The 17630-nt window shown below is 35.7% G+C and overlaps 2 protein-coding genes across 5 annotated transcripts; one reads left to right on the top strand and one right to left on the bottom strand.

The window, feature by feature from the left end:
• Positions 1-5594: 5594 nt before the first annotated feature.
• On the bottom strand, positions 5595-8905 carry LOC118739083 (sideroflexin-2-like). 4 transcript variants are annotated; one of them, XM_036470208.1, is made up of 7 exons: positions 8810-8905; positions 8350-8488; positions 7782-8050; positions 6825-7070; positions 6473-6765; positions 6362-6409; positions 5595-6291 (listed from the first exon to the last, which is right to left on the bottom strand). In XM_036470208.1, exons 2-7 carry the CDS (start codon positions 8363-8365, stop codon positions 6180-6182), a joined length of 984 nt encoding a protein of 327 aa, XP_036326101.1. In that variant the 5' UTR covers positions 8366-8488; positions 8810-8905; the 3' UTR covers positions 5595-6179. The 4 variants fall into 4 exon arrangements, with proteins under 4 accessions (XP_036326101.1, XP_036326098.1, XP_036326099.1 ...); XM_036470205.1 differs by having other exon boundaries at positions 8656-8892; XM_036470206.1 differs by having other exon boundaries at positions 8710-8892.
• A 4051-nt stretch (positions 8906-12956) lies between these two features.
• LOC118739082 (UDP-glycosyltransferase UGT4-like) lies at positions 12957-15651 on the top strand. The gene is made up of 5 exons (XM_036470204.1): positions 12957-13408; positions 13474-13668; positions 13744-13972; positions 14131-14359; positions 14419-15651. Exons 1-5 carry the CDS (start codon positions 12957-12959, stop codon positions 15246-15248), a joined length of 1935 nt encoding a protein of 644 aa, XP_036326097.1. The 3' UTR covers positions 15249-15651.
• The last annotated feature ends 1979 nt before the right edge of the window (positions 15652-17630 follow it).

The following is a 17630-nucleotide window of genomic DNA, read 5'->3' as shown; positions in this document are numbered from 1 at the left end:
ACATACCGTCACTAAAATCTAAATATCTAAGCCAATTGGTTAGACTTGGTTATCGAACTTACCCTCTGCATTTGCGAAGGTGTAAAGAATAATATGCAAGTGGTTTTATAACGGCCTTCGGCGGCCTTTACTTTTCCTACTCTTTAATTTATTTTTTTAATTAATCAAAACGACGATTTTTCAGAATAAATTTTCTTATACCAATGTGGACATAAATTGCGTTATGACCCCTGAATCTATAGCGGAATAAGTGTATTTTTTTGTTTATAAAGTCAATTTGCAATTATGAAAATATTTGTGAGTGCAGTTAGCAGTTTTTTAAGTTAAATTTCAGCTTTTAAAATAGAGGTCTCAAATAGGCGGCGTTAACTTACCTTTTTTTGTTTGTTTTCATATGTTAATGCTTTAATAAATGCAATTTCTATTTGAATGTATTGTCAGGAATGTATTCCAAGTACCATTAAGTATTTTAAAAACAAAAAAATTTTGACTTTCGTCCAGCTATATCTGCTATCCGAACCACTGTGCCTTGTTCTGCTAAAAAAAATTTCGCGGCAGCCCTACGCTTCAAATGTCTACGAAAACAAGAAACCACAATGCAAACTTTTAGCTTTAATGTGAGGACTGAAATTGCTTTGATGATTTCATTATTTCCTATAAGTTTATTGGGAGCTTTGACAATTTTAACCTGAAATCATTTGACGCTGAAAGCTTGCTAGTGTATTTGTTTTTAACCAACTTCACAAAAAGAAGAAGGTTATCAATTCGTCGGAATACTTTTTTTATTTTTGTATGTACATATGTTACCGCATAACTTCGGACCACGTTAACCGATTACTATAATTCTTTTTTTAAAGGAAAGGTGTTACCTCACAGGTGGTCCTATTCTAATTTAAATCAGATCATTGTATCATGAAGAGATTACCGATAACCTTAATTTTTTATATGGGAATTGAAGTCGGTTTTGTTTTTTTCTTAAAAATTGCTTGTTTATGTAAGTATTTGTTCCAAATGCAGTCTCACATAGAAATGATAAAGTAAAGCGGCAGTGATTTCTGCATACACTTGCATCCAGAACTCTCTTGGCTCTCTTCGTAGTAATCAGTGCTGTCTTCACTGATTTCCACAAGGTTTTCAAAAGATTAATTTGTCATCTCAGTAGGTTTACTTTTCGGGTCACATGAAAACGGGTTTTGTTATCCGGCTGTAGACATCCTCAGAGTCAATGTTGGGAACATATTCGACAATCGTTTTTCTAAACCTTCCAAGTTAACGCTGGTAATGCGCGTTAACGCCAAGCATATAACTTTTACAGCCAATTTCACGAAAGCAATTTAAGTGAAATGTGATTTTAATTTTTTGAATTTTATATGGAAATTTACAGCAAATTAAAAATCACTTTCCATTTAAATTGCTAGTGACACCGGCTGTTATAAATTTTCTTAGCGTTAACCTCGAGGTTACATACGTTTTCTGATTTACTTTGTTTATTTATGGGGTTATAAAGCAAATTACTAGAAATTCTAAAATGTACATGTCACCAATAAAAAAAATCTCGACGTGCTAGAAAAAACCAAAGATATATTTTAATTTCGCAGGCCTCTGTTATCTTCGCAGCGTCATCCAATACGGGTTTTAAATCTAGTGGCGGCATCTTCCTAGTCGCCAGGGAATACCGACGGATCATACAGTGACTTCTCGTGGCGTTTTCTGCCTCTTGCTTCATCCAAGACAACGCTCCTTTCGTTTTTCCAACCACTGCAAATATCCGCACACTTGCTCCATTTCAAATCATTTTTCTGTACTGGCGATAGCTTTAAAAATTTCGTCGCTAGTGGTGTAAATCTTAAGTACTTCGCTTCTGTTTCGATTTGTGTTGCGAAAGCGAAAACGGGAAGAAAAGTGGATGAAACGCGGATTAAGTCTACAAAAGTATCGAAAATGGTTTTGAAAAGGGTACATTTTCCGGTATTTTTCTGAAAATTTTCTGATTCAATTTTTCGTTGACCAAACGTACTGGGGAACTACACTTAAGAGCGAAATACACCACACAAGCTGCTTGACAAACCAAGCGAAATATCCCTTTGCTGCAAGCCATTTGTGTTGTGTGGGGTTTGACGAGACGCTGAAGGTAATTTTAATTAAAATCAAAAAAAAAATTGTTTTCCGCCATGTTGAAGTTTGATCAAACCGTTAGAAAGTTTAAAAAATTTGCCCGCACTATTACTAGTATACTTTAGTAACAGACGGCACCCTAGCCATACGCTCGGGCACCCCAGTGTGCCGCCGCACCCACTTTGGGAAAGCCTGCTCTACAGAAAAGTTTATGGCACCTACATATTTACGCCTTGCTACGAATTATAGTACAAAAAAAACTAAAAGAGCCTGCCTCGGACTATTACCGTTTCTATTCGAATAATGCATTTTAACCCAGCCGGAAATAAATTTCGATTTTGGACAGGCGCTGTTCAGACTTGCTTTCTTCCGTCGAACGCCCTACAAGTAAAACTATCGAGGCGCTAGACACAAAGGTAACGTTCGCTCTAAACAGCCACTGTCCAGTGATTCTGAACAGCTTCCGTCTAATGAACAGTCGAATTACTAATCAGAATTCTGCTAGCGCCGTCCAAAGCACTGTTAGAGATTACCATTGTTGAGAGAATCTCTCAAGAGCAAAGAATGAATCAGGTTTGAAACAAATACCTGTCGTCTTTATAGATTACCATTGTATCGCAGTCACTTCACAGAGCTTGTCCTGGTGGTGACAAGAAAATCATTGTCAGGTATATTTAAGTAGCACTTGGATCAGTTGCCCAAGTCAAGGTGTTGAGTGCTAGACCTAGTCCGGGAACTAAGAGAAATCACTTTTTTCTACAGAATCTCTCCAACTGCAGAAATGTAAATCTCTGATGAGAAATTACCGTGATATGGGAGGTAGGCGTGGTTATTGTCCGATTTTGCCCATTTTCAATACCATCCGTTCTACGCCCGAAAGAACTGCACGTACCAAGTTTCGTTAAGATATCTCAATTTTTACTCGTGTTATCGTCAGTGTTGCCAGAACTTTTTGGGCCGACCGGCTAGATTGGCAAAAAAAAAGCGGCTAAAAACGGCTAAAATGTTTTAGTGAAAATTCACATGCTTTATTTAAATAAATCGGAAGAAACGAAAGACTAGTTAACACCATTAATTTATATCGAGTGTATATTCCTCATCATCAAATGAATCACTATTGTATATATCACCTGAATTCATTAATTTTAAGAGATCGTCATCTACAGTAAAATTATGGCAGCATTTTTCTTCACGTTTTAAACCGTATCTTATATATAAAAAGCGTTTAACGTTTTAACGCACATTGGATTTCTTTGCTTAGTTTTTATTATATTCATTGAACTAAATATTCGCTCTACTTCTGCATTACTTATAGGCAAAACAAGAAAACTAAAAACTAGGTTGGAAAGGTCAGCAGAAGGGTTTTCTCCTAGGGCATTTCGAAATTGATAAACTTCGGCCCAAAATTTTACAGTTGAGTCTAAATTACTCCAGGTATGTAACGTTAACCGTTGCCATTGCATCTCTATGGATGTTATTTCGTCGGCATTATATTTGTGTTTTTGTTGCTGTAGTCGAACAAATACTTTTGGTTTAATTACTCTTAATGCATTTCCAACCGAAAAAAGTCAATTTTTTTTTAGTGTGGCAATATTTGTAGGGATGCGTTGGCGTAATTCCTTTATTAAAGTGATAATAAAATAGCGACCATTTTCTCGAATTATTTTCTCGGCTTCGTGGTCAAAAGCGTTTGTGCTTACTTTTGTTTTTAAATACTCTTCAAAACTGTTATAAAACTGAGGAAATGGAGCAAGGTATGGTTCCAACGGGGAGCATATAAGATCAAATGTGTCCGCGCTAATAACCACTAGGAAGCATAGATGCGAAAGTAAAACATTGAGTTCATTAAAAATCTTCATTGGGTCTGCATTATTGCTTTCGAACAACTTGTTTACTTTTTGCACCTGAAAATTAGGCAAATAGTAAAATCGGCTAAAAACGGCTAACTTTTTTTTACAAACCGGCTAACAAATCGGCTGCCGGCTAGATCGAATTTTCTCCGGCTAGTTGCTATCAAAACCGGCTAAATCTAGCCGGAAAACGGCTAAAATGGCAACGCTGGTTATCGTGTGCACAGACGGACGCTTAATCGATTTCTCTTTTCATTTTGATCATTTATGTATACATTTATCTATGTATATCTATCTCGATGCGTTTTACCTGTTACAAACAACCGTTATGTGAACAAAGTTATAATACCCTTGTGCACAAGTGCGCTCGGGTATAAAAATAATACTTTGCTGACTAGCTCTAAAAAAAATTGGTTTTTGATTTTATTGACTTTTCTTATAGATTTTCAACCGAGGAATTCAAATTTATTAGCAAAAGTTGACTAAAGAACCTTTTAGATGTTCATTTTTAAAATTGCAAAGATGCATCTAAATTTTCAACTTTTAATCCGTTTTTGCAGAGTATGCAGTTTTATAGCCCAATGAATTCTAGCAAAAGAAGTGAAAGTTTTAAGTTGTTAAAGAAGCGAGTTGGTTTTTGATATAATTTTTTTGGCTGGTATGCATTTTTTCTCATACAAAAAAATTGTCGAATGTGGAAGAAAATGCATTAAAAAAATTGTCAAAAATCAACGCGATAATTTAACAACTTAAAACTTGCATTTTATAACGTTATACGGCTTTCACTAAATGGTAGAGATATACTTACTGATTTCAGAATTGACTGAACTTCCGCTGATCGATCTGATAACGTAAAACCAGCTATAACGTGATCATATGTCAAGTTCTCCTTCATTTTTACCTACATATCTCTCGATTTGGAATAGGCAGTAGCAATTCTCAACTCAAAGACGTTTCCATGCTGTACAGCAGCAAAGCAGTACTTTTTAAAGACATTTGTTGCGAGGCTGTGGATTTTCGAAGAAGTTTACATGCTGCTGGAAGAAGTGCATTTTTAATGCTCTTTATTTTCTTTCTCATCAAGATAGTACCTAAAGGAGGAGTAGGAGGAATGTGTCGATATAAAAAATTATTAAACTTCAATTTCTCAATGGAAGAACAACAGCTCTTTGATCAACATGACCTATGCCACTTCTGGTCATGAAACTGTATACATATATTGTTGTTGTAACAGCATACAAATTCCCCAAATAGTTTTTGGGGAGTGTTGCTGGAGTGACAGTCCTTGGCCAAATATAACTCTGCGTCGTTCCGGTTAAGTAGACCCGACTGACGTGTGAACGATGAAGAGCCGCTTCCTTGAACATTATATCCTTTAAGCGGTACACGTAAACCTTTACATATATATCGTCACCTGGGTAAAAGATTGTCGTATGTTACGCACGTACGTATGACGCTTACGACAATCTTTTACCCAAGCGACGATATGTATATGTACATATATTTGCAGTTATAGCCTTTGGACTGGGTAATGTCAAAAACGTTGATTTAAATACGAACGAACTTTGAGCATACCCACTTAATATTCAATACCTGGAGAAGTTTTTAATGCCTTATTGATTTTTATTAATATTTTTCTTACGTACAATCAATAAAATGCAATCGCAAACATCTTAAACTTAATTTCGTACACAAATTGCGCTCAAAATAGCTGTTTTGCATGAATGCAAATATAAATTTTGATAGGAAATTTGACAAAAAAAAGGAACACCGCACATGTTGAATTCGTCGAATTAATATGCCACTAAGCCAAATATTAGATGTACTTTTTATAAAAATTTACACTTAGAAGTGAATAAAATAAAACCCAAAAATAGAAATTATAATCAATATACATATACCACAATACATATTAGCAATCAAAAGTCAGAACTAACCAGTGCCATGAAATAAAGAGTACAAACTTTAAAGTATTATAAGGAACAAAACACAAAATTAAAACTAGAGCACAACTACAAAATGCTGAGTTATTTTGGCTTAAAAATAGATTTCTTGTTTTAAGACTTTTAGATGACTACTGGCCAGTGAAGTAGCAATAATTCCCAAACAGATTTACATTTTATATAATATGTTATGTATAAATGCACAAGCGCATCGCTAGTTCAGTATTGTCTATAGTAATAACGTTTTTTGGTATGATGCAGTCATGTGTATTTACAAGCCCTTATTGAAGTATACTCGTTGCGGTAAGTGACCGTTAGTGTTCACTTTCATTTCAGCATACTGATCAGACTCAAATAGTTTGATTGTGGACGTTTTTAAGGAACTGTAAAAAATAATTATTAAGTCGTTGTTAAAAAATGTACTTATTATATAGCGCACAAAACTGTACATACCAGTTTTGTGGGAAGAAAGCGCAAGCAGTGGGCACCATGAAGAGCAAGCTGTAAGTATATATCAAATTAGAAACATTGAAAAGTTACATATTACTTGCTTCTTCTACTTACAAGCATCCAACCATCATCGTCTGGAAGGGCGCATCAATCCACCGTATACGCCTATAGGCTGGTATTTTCTCCAAACGTTGCATTATGAACGGCAATATCAACATACCAGGCGCTGCCATGCTAATACGTGAAACAATCACCTGTGTAATACCTTTTACGGCAGCCAAGCGACTACGTCCCACAATATTGCCATTCTCATCCTTCACCTCAACACCATTGATTATTTCATTTTGACGCATCAATGGAATATTAACGCAATTGGCAGCAGCAACAGCAGCAAACGGTACAAAACGCTGTGGCAAAAAGCAAGAAATATAAATATTTTGCTTAGAATGAACAAAGTAGATAGTACCTGAAACAGCGGACTTGCACGCTTAGACCAGTAGCTCTTACAGCCGAGTGCCGCCACTAACGCTGAAGTGGTAGCTGATACATATGCTACACCCAGTTGTGTAACTGTGGTTGGTGAATTAGCATTACGGTTTGTATAATTTACAATGGCGTTGAATGACTGATTGATGAATTGCCAGAGAATGACGGCAGGTATCGTGCGATAGAAGGCCAACATTCCTCCGGTTATAAGCATACCACCAGGAACCTGTGAATGCGAAAGATAAAGATTCAAAATTAGAGGAAATATTTAATGAATAATAAGAGTACTTAACCTTAATCTCTAAAGCTAAAAATAAACTAAGTTGGGCTAGTGACCTAGTCATGCTTTTGTTTATTTACAAATATAAATCCATCTACAAAATTCCTGCTCTTATCAGCAATACCGGCGGCCATTGACAAGCTCAATGCAAGGGCAAGCAATGTACAAGTTGGGCATGACTAAGCAGAGATAAAAAAATTTTGGCACCCAAACGAAGGCACGTCACATAGCTGCCCAGCTGCAAACTAACGTCACCATACGTTGACGGCACGAGCGCAGCGATAAACTTTAAATATACGACAACGAATCAGCCGACCATTTGCAAGCACCAAAACATACACACACGCATATGTATATAAATATCTAAGCATAAAAGCAAAATCAAAATAAAAATGTTTTCATTTAAGTATGTATGTACTTAAATCTGCTAGAAAACAGATGTGAATTAAAATGACTTTGATGTAATAGTGGCACGAGACAGTCGCACTGATTGCTAGTAGTTCGCTACCTATTGAAACTACGTATAAACAAGTTAGCCAATTAGTATTAGCCAATAAAATGAAATTAGCATAATAAAAATTGTACTGCAAATATAAATGTGCAGCTCTTAATATTTTTAAATTATTTAAAACAGATGTGTAGTGCTCATTTAATTACCTGAAAACTCATGCGTCCGGCAACATTTTGTAGTTCGCCCGTATCTGGATGGAAGGCGGATGAATAAAGTTTCATGGCATATTTGACTTGCTCCTGCGTTGTACTATCTGGTTCTTGGCCTAAGCGATATTTTTCTACCAGCGTTTTTGCTTGCATTAAGCGGTCATTGGGTACAATAACAGTCCGCGGATCCGTCATCCATGCGAAATAACGAAAGCGACCAGCAAATGTACTTAGATCGAACAGCGGTTCATCCACATTGATCCGTCCTGTATAATTGTGTAGGGGGAAATCAATAAGAAAAATGAAAATACATAATATGTATACATATCGTCGTTTAAAGTGCAAAACCGCGTATTAACAAAATGAAAAACCACGTATCAGCAAAATGCAAAACCGCGCATGTGAAGTTGTAGAAATTATTTGAGCCAAGAGCTCGTGTGAGCAAATCCAATTTTTGGCAGCCAATGTCAATTACGCGGATTTGCAGAATGACGATACGCGGTTTTGTACTTTAAACGACGATATATTATATGTATGTACTTCAAAGCAAACAAATTATGCTCACCTAGTGATAAGGCCATATTTTTTTATCAATTGCGAAAACGCCAATCTCGGGGATAACAGTTGAAATGTTAATGGAATTGCGTAACCAAGATTTTTCGTTTAATACTGCTGCTGACAATGTATGAATACGCGTCGATGCACTAGAAAATTAAATGCAAATTATTTATATGACACAGCTTGTTGGCATTAGTTAAGCAGCTGCACTGTGCTTTAAACACTTTTAATTTCTACGCTGTCTGGCAAATTTTTCAGTGTTTAATAGACATGTGCAAATAATTTGGCATCTAGCCAGCTGCGTCCCTCATACCTTAACACTTATGTATAAGCAAGTATTAAAGCTTTGATTTATGTATGCTTTTACATAAATAATGTTGCTTGACGTCACTTTTTATTATTGCAAATTATTACAATTTCTATCATATAATATGGCCGAAGATATGGAGGAATTATGAATGAAAAACCTTCACTTTTATCTCAAACAGATCACTTTTTGTTTACTTTCTTTCCTAATCTCTTTTGTTTTGACATGCGAAAAAATACCCAAAATGCGAATTGGTTTGGGTAATTTTTTTCTCGTCTTCCTCACAAACAGTGTTGTCGTTGCTCTTAATCAAAAGTATTGACTTTTTTTGTTTTCAGTATTGACGTATCAATAAAAAAAAAAAAAAGTTGCAGTACAAAAGCAGTTTATTTTCAATGAATTCGTGATACATTTATTATATTTTTGTTTCTTTTAAGCATTTCAATTTAAAACTCACATTTTTATGTGCAATTCATAGTATTCATAAAAAATCACATTTCCAGGTCGCTAATACATTTTGAAAACATATTAGGTTCTTTCCCTAACAATCCGGACCGGATCCGGTAATTAGAGAATAAGCGAAAAGTTTGCTCTCAAAAATGGAATATAGTCCAGAAGTACGGGAACGGAAAAAACCACATTTCGCGCCCAGAATTTGAGAAAGAGCTTATTCGCGTTGTTTTTGTTTTTGTCACTTAAATGCAAACTCGTGGGAATTGAATTTTTCTTTTTGTAATTTAAAGTTACTTCCTAATTCTTTATAAGAAGAAAAATTTTTCTTTTACAAATTTGATTTTAAGAATATAAAGATTGAAAATACATTCACTATTCCTTAAAAGCACCAAGTAAATGCAGGCAACATGTAACTACAAAACAACTGATAAGCACTTTGACACTTTATCCATTTTTACCCGGAGAAAAAGTCTGGGCTGTTTCGGGCAGGAAGAAAAAGACACTTACCATCCAATACGTTCCAATCTTCGCTCTCTATTACCCATTTTGTTGAGTACGGGAATGATTTCTGGGCTATTTAGGGCACCCGCAGGATTCCGCGTTGCGTACGGGAAAGAACCTTTTTAGGGAGTTCACAAGGTGTTGTATATTGTCGTATTGTTGCATGCAGTTCAAAATGGCTCCTCGACGAGTATGGTCGTGCTGACCTGTCTAGTTTTTACAAAGCAAATATTAGATTAAAATACACACAAAAATGAAGTCGTTTCATTAAAAATAACATAAAGCTTTAAATTAAGCTTCATTAAATATAACATAAAGTTTTGAATCAAGGGAAGATAATACTATTAAATAAAAATTACGTAACTAATGTTATACACGTGAACATAAAGAAAAATAAAATTGCGATTAAATGGAAATGTTAAAGCGTAACGTTGAAACGGTACTATCGTATGAACAAATTAACTGTATGAACAAGTGAACTATGAAAATTTATTACCATAACTGTTCCATGAAGCGAAACCAGAAATATTTTAAAGAAATAAATTTTTAAAATTGTTGGAAATTGCAATTTAATGGATATGCATTAAACACATATAATACGTTGGACATACCTGAAATACCTGAAGATCACTCTCAGCGCACCAAAAGGTACAAATACAGAATAGGAGGAACAATCTGGCGATACGAACTTAAGTTCGTGCCAACCAACCCAAAATCCAAAAAGTATTGTTGCATGTAAACTTTAAACGGCTAAAAATATATGAAGGGCGTTCGCAAGGTTCCATAAGGTCATAATAATATTATGGATTTTCATTGTGATAAAAAACAGTTTTTTGTGGTTTCAAGTATTCTAAACAATTATTTAATTTTTTAAGGTTTACGACATACAACAAAATGACAGTATACGACCCCTTGTGATCCAGTGTTGCCAGAAAAATTTTCGTTTGAAGCTAAAACAGTTGAAAAAGAGAGCTAAAAGAGCTAAATAATACTAATAGTAGCCAAAATGAAGAGCGAAATTTTTTTCAAGCTGAACACTTATTGGCGTAAAGGTGTTTTTACATTTTCCGCAATATTAATAAAAATAGCGAATGTTGTAAATTGAAGTGCTGAAAAAAACTTTTAAAACCAAAATAACAACAACAAATTTTCGAAATTCTTTATGCATGTTTTTCCACTGCATTTCGAAATTTTGCAAATTTTATCAACGCTTAAGCTTTTGCTCTCTTTTTCTACCGCCTGAGAGAGAATGTACAGCCTGAGTATTTTCTAAGTAGGTATTTATCGAAATAGAATAGCATGTTGGTATCGAAAATAGCCTGAGATTACCAAAGCCAAATAAATTTTAGTCAATACTTGTACGATACAACTTTCTGGAGCTAAAAAAGATCTATATAGTGCAGCATTTTCGCTGCATTTAAAATGCAACATTTAGCACTTTCGAACATATGCACTTTCGAAATGTACATTTACGCGAGTTCGAAATCGTATAGTTTTGACAAACACCCGTGTTCTAGTCGCTTATTCAGATCCGTATCTATTACAATCAATTCTCACGCAGAAGATAATGTGCAAAAAGCCTACTGCAAAAAAAAAATTAATTTTAAACCAAATATTCAATACAAAAACTTGAATTGTTTTAACCATAACCGAACATTTGTTTGTGTATATATTCTTTTGTCAGTGCTGTCAATTAAAATTTCCTCACTTATTTAGGAAACAAAACGAACAGAGTTGATGACAAATTGATCCGGATTTCTATCAGCATCACATCGATGTTGAATTTGCGTAACTTCTTTATCCAAATGATGTAAAGCTAGCCACTGTATACGGCATGAACGAAAGACACAAGATCACGTAAGAACAAGAGAGTGAAAAAAGTCGATTTTTTTAGCGGGTTCTACGCCATCTTGTCTCACTGGAAAACGAGCGAAAAGTAAACAAAGCAAAGAAAACAACGAAAACCAAAATTAGCCAAAATTATTGTCAGCCACTTTAAACGCACAATTTAGGTAAAATGATGCAACAAAATGCTTTTAAATGTGTTGTCATGTTGAATTAACTCTTCTTTACTTGAATAAAAGTGTAAAATAGTGGTGCTTGTGATGTAAACAAACGCTCAGCTGACGAACCCGCTTTCGCAAACTTTTTTCTCAAAACCAGTTACAAATACAACGTCGCGTTCTTACGTGATCTTGTATTTTTGGTTCATGTGTATATGGGAAAAAGCAATGTTGCCACTTTTTCTCATTAAACCATGTTCGAATCGTGAAAATTTTTGAAGATCACAGGGTTGCTTTTAGCATTTAGATTCTTAATGCAAAAATGAAGTTGCATTTATGTGAAGAAATTTGTATGGATAAATGTACATTTAGAGTAGCATTTAGAGCTAAATGCGCTAAATGTGCTTTTACGCGTAATCAAAAAGAGCCCATTATTTTAAAAAGAGCTAGGAGCAAAGCCAAATTTTCGGAGCTAAAAAGGGATATATCAGAAAATATGCGCTCTGCAGCGCAACCAATTACAGTACATTTTTTTTAAATTTCCCCAAAAAACTTCAATATCGTCGACAACCTTAATTTTACCGTCAAACTTTAATAATCGCCATTGCATTCATATTGGCGGTTAGGGACCAAATGCATAATTCGGATCGCTTTGGGTGGGTTTGGGCCTATACGCCTTACCGGAGCAGATTAGGCACCTCTTTTGAGTTAAGTTTCAGGTGCCCATTTAAGTTTCTTGTCATATTCTGCACTCTGTGAAGCAGCTGTTTTTGGCATTCCCCTATTTGGTGCCATTCTCGTTTACAATTTGTTTACATTCTGTTTCTTTTTATCTTCACTGGCGTCGCTTTGATTTTTTCGCAATTCACACTGCCATCATTAAGCAAAGTTTTTTGCATTAATTAAAGAAAATATCGTGCATAAATACTTATGATACATATGTACATATGTGCATACACGCAGGTCAGTGAATAGTAGTAACGAAGTACAAAAAATGTCCAAAGTTTGCATTGGAATACGAAATAAAACAGCACGGAGTAGCATAGACTAAAAAGAGCTCTGGAGCAACAACAGAGCAAGGGGCAAGTGGAAAAACGAGTGTATTTGGTGCTTTGGTGTTACGCTGGGAGGAACCATTATAAATAGGAACAGCGGTGTGCAATAAAGGTATCAATGCAAATTCGGTCGAGCGCACTATTCTGGATATATCAAGATCTGTCACATAGAGCTTGAAAAACGAATACATTCGACTCAATAGGTACATCTAACCTTTAGTGCAGTGGCAAGAAACTAAGGACAAACGGTCATCGGCCTTATGCCGTCGTCTCAAGGCGCTTAATAATTTAATTAATGGCGAATTTCGTGACCACTTTGTCACTGCTTCATTTGCTAAGTGCTTTGCCATGTTTGGTATACGGTGTAAATGTATTGGCAGTTCTACCAAGTGTTTGGAAGTCACATTACCTTTTTGGACGACGGCTTCTGCAACAATTGGTGGAAACACAAACAAATTATTCGGTCACCTTGATAAGTCCACACGCTCAGGAATATCCAGTACAAAAAAATATACGCGAGATACATATTGAGGGACTGCTTGAAAATTGGGAGGAAACGGGGTTGCCTTTCGATGTAGAACAAGCGCGTCTAAGTTCAATTTTAGAACATTTTACGCGGCTAATGTACGCTGGGGCATCAAACGTAGATATACTGTTGGGTGATGAAAAATTTCGAAGACTTGTAAACAGCGGTGAAGAATTCGACTTGCTGGTGGTGGATCTCTTCCTAAGCGATTCGCTATTGTGGTAAGAATATTTTACAAGTTACAACTATTTATCTCTAAATTATGAAGTTTTGTTTCCATCGAAAGCTTGGCGCATTTCTATCAAATACCCACCGTAGTCATTAGTCCTACAGGCGCAAATACATGGCTAAATCAAATGATTGGAAATCCGCAAAGCTCAGCACTAGATCCTAGTATTTTCTTGCCTTATTCGGAGCGTATGAATATTTGGCAACGAAGCGTTAATACGCTAATGGGTCTATTCGAGAAGTTGACATACAAGTAAGTGCAATTGTCATTTTTGTTTTGCGCATATTGCTAATTAAAGTAATTATATATTTCTATGTATACACGTAGCTTTTTTTACATGATCTCACACGAAGCCGTTTATAGAAAACACTTTCAAACGCTCAACCATCTTGCCGATACGAATTTGCCACATCACCGTGATCTTACTAAAAATCTCAGTCTTGTTTTGATTAATTCACATCCTATTGTACAATATCCGCGTGCCTACTTGCCAAATGTTTTAGAGATTGCTGGGGCACATCTGCATGGAGTACCGCAGCAAATTGAACTGCCGGCGGTATGTAGAAAAATGGGATCGCATTTAAATAACAGATTTCAAGCCAATGCTTTCAATTTACTAGTAATATTATCAGTCTAATAACTTTTGTTTGAAATTACATAATATGTTTTATGCATATATGTGCATATGAATAAAAACTATTTTCTTCTTTTCAGCATATTGCTTATTTCATAGAAACCGCACCAGCAGGTGCGGTTTACATAAGCCTGGGCGCAGATGCACGAACAGTCGACTTAGCACGTGAAAAGCTAGACGAACTTGTGGATGTAATGTCATATTTAACAAACTACAATTTCCTTCTCAAATGGGAAGACCGTAAATTTTACACAGATTTACCCAAAAATGTCATGATAGCAGATTGGTGGCCCCAGGAAGCCATTTTAGGTGAGTTAGTTTTTGAAAATGTGAGTAATGTTTTAATTAATATATCCTTATCCTCACAGCCCATCTCAAAGTTAAGGTGTTCATAAGCGCTTGTGGTCTCATGAGTATTATTGAATCGATAAACGGTCTCACGCCGATACTTGCCATACCGATTTTCCCCGATCAGGAAGTCAACGCTAGGCGCTTAAAAAAACTGGGCATTGCTCTGACACACTCATTTGATACCATTGAGTTTACGCCGATAATGAATAAGATAATTGAATTGGCAACAAATCCCAACTATGGCCTGCAAGTGACCGAAAAGCGAAAATTGCTTAACTCCAACTTCGGCACACCCATGGCGAGGAGTATACATTATATTGACTTGATTTTAAATAGTGCTGGCGGTGGTGATTTTCTTAAATCGCATGCAAATGAATTAAACTTCATGCGCGCAGAGCTAGTAGATGTATTAGCCATAATATTTTTGGGTTTATTTGTGATTATAGCAGTGCCATTTAGCGTTACCTGTTGCATTCTCCGCCGTTCGTACATCAATCAGACGGCCTTGAAAGCTCAAGTCGGTGTTCAACGTGCTACTTTAAGGGTGACTGGTCACACTAATTCGACTAGTGGTGTAGCTGCAGTAAATGATTCGCCGGTGTTGGATTGGCACAGGCGCAGTAGCGCCACAAAAGCAGCTGGTGTGTTGAAACCACCATCATCACCTTCGGCCTCATCGACCACATCAACTGTGTCGGCTACATCAACAGCATCCTCTGCTGCATCTTCAGTCAGGGGTTCTCCACGTCCGCGTAGTTCTGGCAGTGGCGCTGATGGCAGTGGTGATAGTGCAATAAAACGCGAGAAGTTCGCCCGTCAAGCTGCTATGAAATCACCATCACAATAAGTTGATTAAAAAACAGGATTTATTATGGAAGAAATTACAAAGTTTACATACATACATCTATGGGTTTAATATATATTTTAGTCTATGTTTAAAGTATCCCCTGAGTATTTCTCTTTTTGATTTGTGGTATTGCTTTCATGCATTTTATCGCTAGTACTTAAGTTGTAGATAATTTAAGATAAGGTGTTTTACTCAATGGAAGGAAGGGGAAGAGAAAAATAAATGATAATTGTGTCAACATGTTATTCTTAGAGCTAGCGTGTATTGTATAAATCTTGGTTTATACATATAAGCATTTTTTTAAGTTTTAATCTCATCAATTTTACTGATGCTTTCAATATCACAAATGTATTTTTTATCCAAATGTAATGTGTGCTTTTCAAATGTATTACAAGTTATTGTTGTTACATATACAAATAGTTGAAGTCAATTATGTTTGCAAGTTCACAAAATTTTGTGCTAATATGCATAAATACTGTAATCACTTTAAAGACAGTCAAACCAAATAAATGTAAATGTTATATTTAAAAAAAAAAACATGTTCTTTGCTACCTATGTATGTATGTATGTATGTATGTAATTGAAATACTAGTATTGTCAGATTTACGGCGATTTATTTCTTGCCAAGAACTTCAGCGGCATTCCTCAAAACTTTTTACTAGAAGATTACTCCCTGATTTCTTCCGAAAAAACTGACAGTAGAAAACGCAGACAACTGAGGCTAATAATAACATAATAGATTGGCGCTTACACATATGTTAGTGTTTGGCCGAGCACATCCTCCGATTTGTGGCGTGCGCCTTGCTGTTGTTACACAAAGGGGAGGGACTTTCAGTTTTACGCCGACTCCGAACGGCGATTGTATTTTTATGAGAAGCTGTTTTTCATGGCACTCGGAGGTATGCCATTGCCTGCCGAGGGGCGACCGCTGTTAAGAAAAATTCTTTCAACTATATTTTATTGCAATGTTGCTTTGACCAGTGCTTGAACCCAGGTCCTGCGGAGTGGTAGAGCGCACTGCTAACCACTACACCACAGCGGCCGCTGGGGGCTAATACACTTATCCAACTCTAGTTTATTATCGAGTCCTTATTGAAAGTTCTTCCCAGATCAAAGCAAAGTTGCCTCTCCAGCGAGAGAATCGTCCTGGTAGCCTCGGACTTCGACATTGTTGGCTACATCGAGCTAATAGCAGAAATAGTAAGTAACTCAACGTTGTATTGCGAATTATTTGAGTACTCGACAGTGGTCGGTTGTTGTTGTTTCAGCTACTCAACTCTGCCTAGATCAGATTTTCCCCCAATCGTTGTCATCAAGCTCATCTAACGGGAGAAACAGGAATTGGGTTTGTTCATAGGGACATTAGCTGAGTGGGGTTTAGGGAGCATGCGTTGGACACATCTGCATCCAATCCTCTCAGGTACGAGTTTAGCCTACTGCAGTGGCCAGAGCGAAGTTGGGCGAGTCCCCTCGAGACAGACGAATAGAATATTGGCTAAATATTTACGGAGTTTTAGGAGCCAAAAAGGCTCTAAAAAATATTGGAGAATAATCCTTCCTCTTTGTGTTAAACTAAGAGAATATCTCGAAGTTCTGCAGGCCGAAAAAGTCCACGGAAATTTTTTAAGTATTTTGTTTTCTTTTTTAATTCAAGTTTCTTTTAATTGTTAGTTCTTGTAAAATTTGTAAATTTTTCTTTCTTTTTTGATTTAATTTTCCTTTAATTTTAACATTTATTCTCTTAAAAAGAGAATATTTTTTAATTTCATTTAATTTTTAGAAAGTGATTTTGTTTTTTCTTTTTTTTTTAATTTTAATTTGGTTTTAATTTTTAGATTTGGTTGTTTTAAAAAGAAACATATTATTCTAATTTCATTTAATTTTTGGAAACAATTTTTTTTATTTTTTTGTGAACTCAACCGGTTTTTGAACCGAACTGTCGCTTTTTTTGGGCGTCGAACCGAACCACGAACCGAACCATTTTTATTTTGAAATGTCAAAACCGAACTGAAAACCACTAAAAAAAAATGGTTCGGTTCGGTTTAAACTGCACTAAAACATTTTTAAGTTTAGGTATACACAACTTTGTCTAAAAATGCAACCCTAAGAGAAAACTGCAAACATTTTGGAATTTTGGAATTTAATGGCAGTGAATTATAATTTCGTACTTATAAAAAATGCTTCAAATGTGTTTAAATGGAAAAAATGCATATCCCCGCTAGCAAAAAAAAAAATTCAAAAATCGTTGCGAGTTTTAAGATATGTAATTCAAACTTGCACTTAACATATTACATGAAAGTTGAATGAGCTATAAAATTGCAAAATCGGATTTTTCAGTTCTGATTAAAAAGTTTGAAACTATAATGAATGTTGAAGTTTGTA

Source organism: Rhagoletis pomonella, unplaced genomic scaffold (assembly GCF_013731165.1).
Source record: "Rhagoletis pomonella isolate Grant_MI unplaced genomic scaffold, Rhpom_1.0 Rhpom_scaffold_00005, whole genome shotgun sequence".
NCBI lineage: Eukaryota > Metazoa > Arthropoda > Insecta > Diptera > Tephritidae > Rhagoletis > Rhagoletis pomonella.
Note: the sequence above shows the minus strand (reverse complement) of the source record. Positions and strands in the feature narration are given on the sequence as shown.

Excerpts from the sequence above, each read along its gene's own strand:
- LOC118739083 (XM_036470208.1), bottom strand. Across the intron at positions 7,071-7,781 it reads CCGGACGCATGAGTTTTCAG|GTTCCTGGTGGTATGCTTAT; the intron begins GTAATTAAATGA and ends TCGCATTCACAG. Across the intron at positions 6,410-6,472 it reads ACGATGATGGTTGGATGCTT|CTTGCTCTTCATGGTGCCCA; the intron begins GTAAGTAGAAGA and ends ATATACTTACAG.
- LOC118739082 (XM_036470204.1), top strand. The coding sequence starts at position 12,957 with ATGGCGAATTTCGTGACCACTTTGTCACTGCTTCATTTGCTAAGTGCT. Across the intron at positions 13,669-13,743 it reads TTCGAGAAGTTGACATACAA|CTTTTTTTACATGATCTCAC; the intron begins GTAAGTGCAATT and ends GTATACACGTAG. Across the intron at positions 13,973-14,130 it reads AGCAAATTGAACTGCCGGCG|CATATTGCTTATTTCATAGA; the intron begins GTATGTAGAAAA and ends TCTTCTTTTCAG.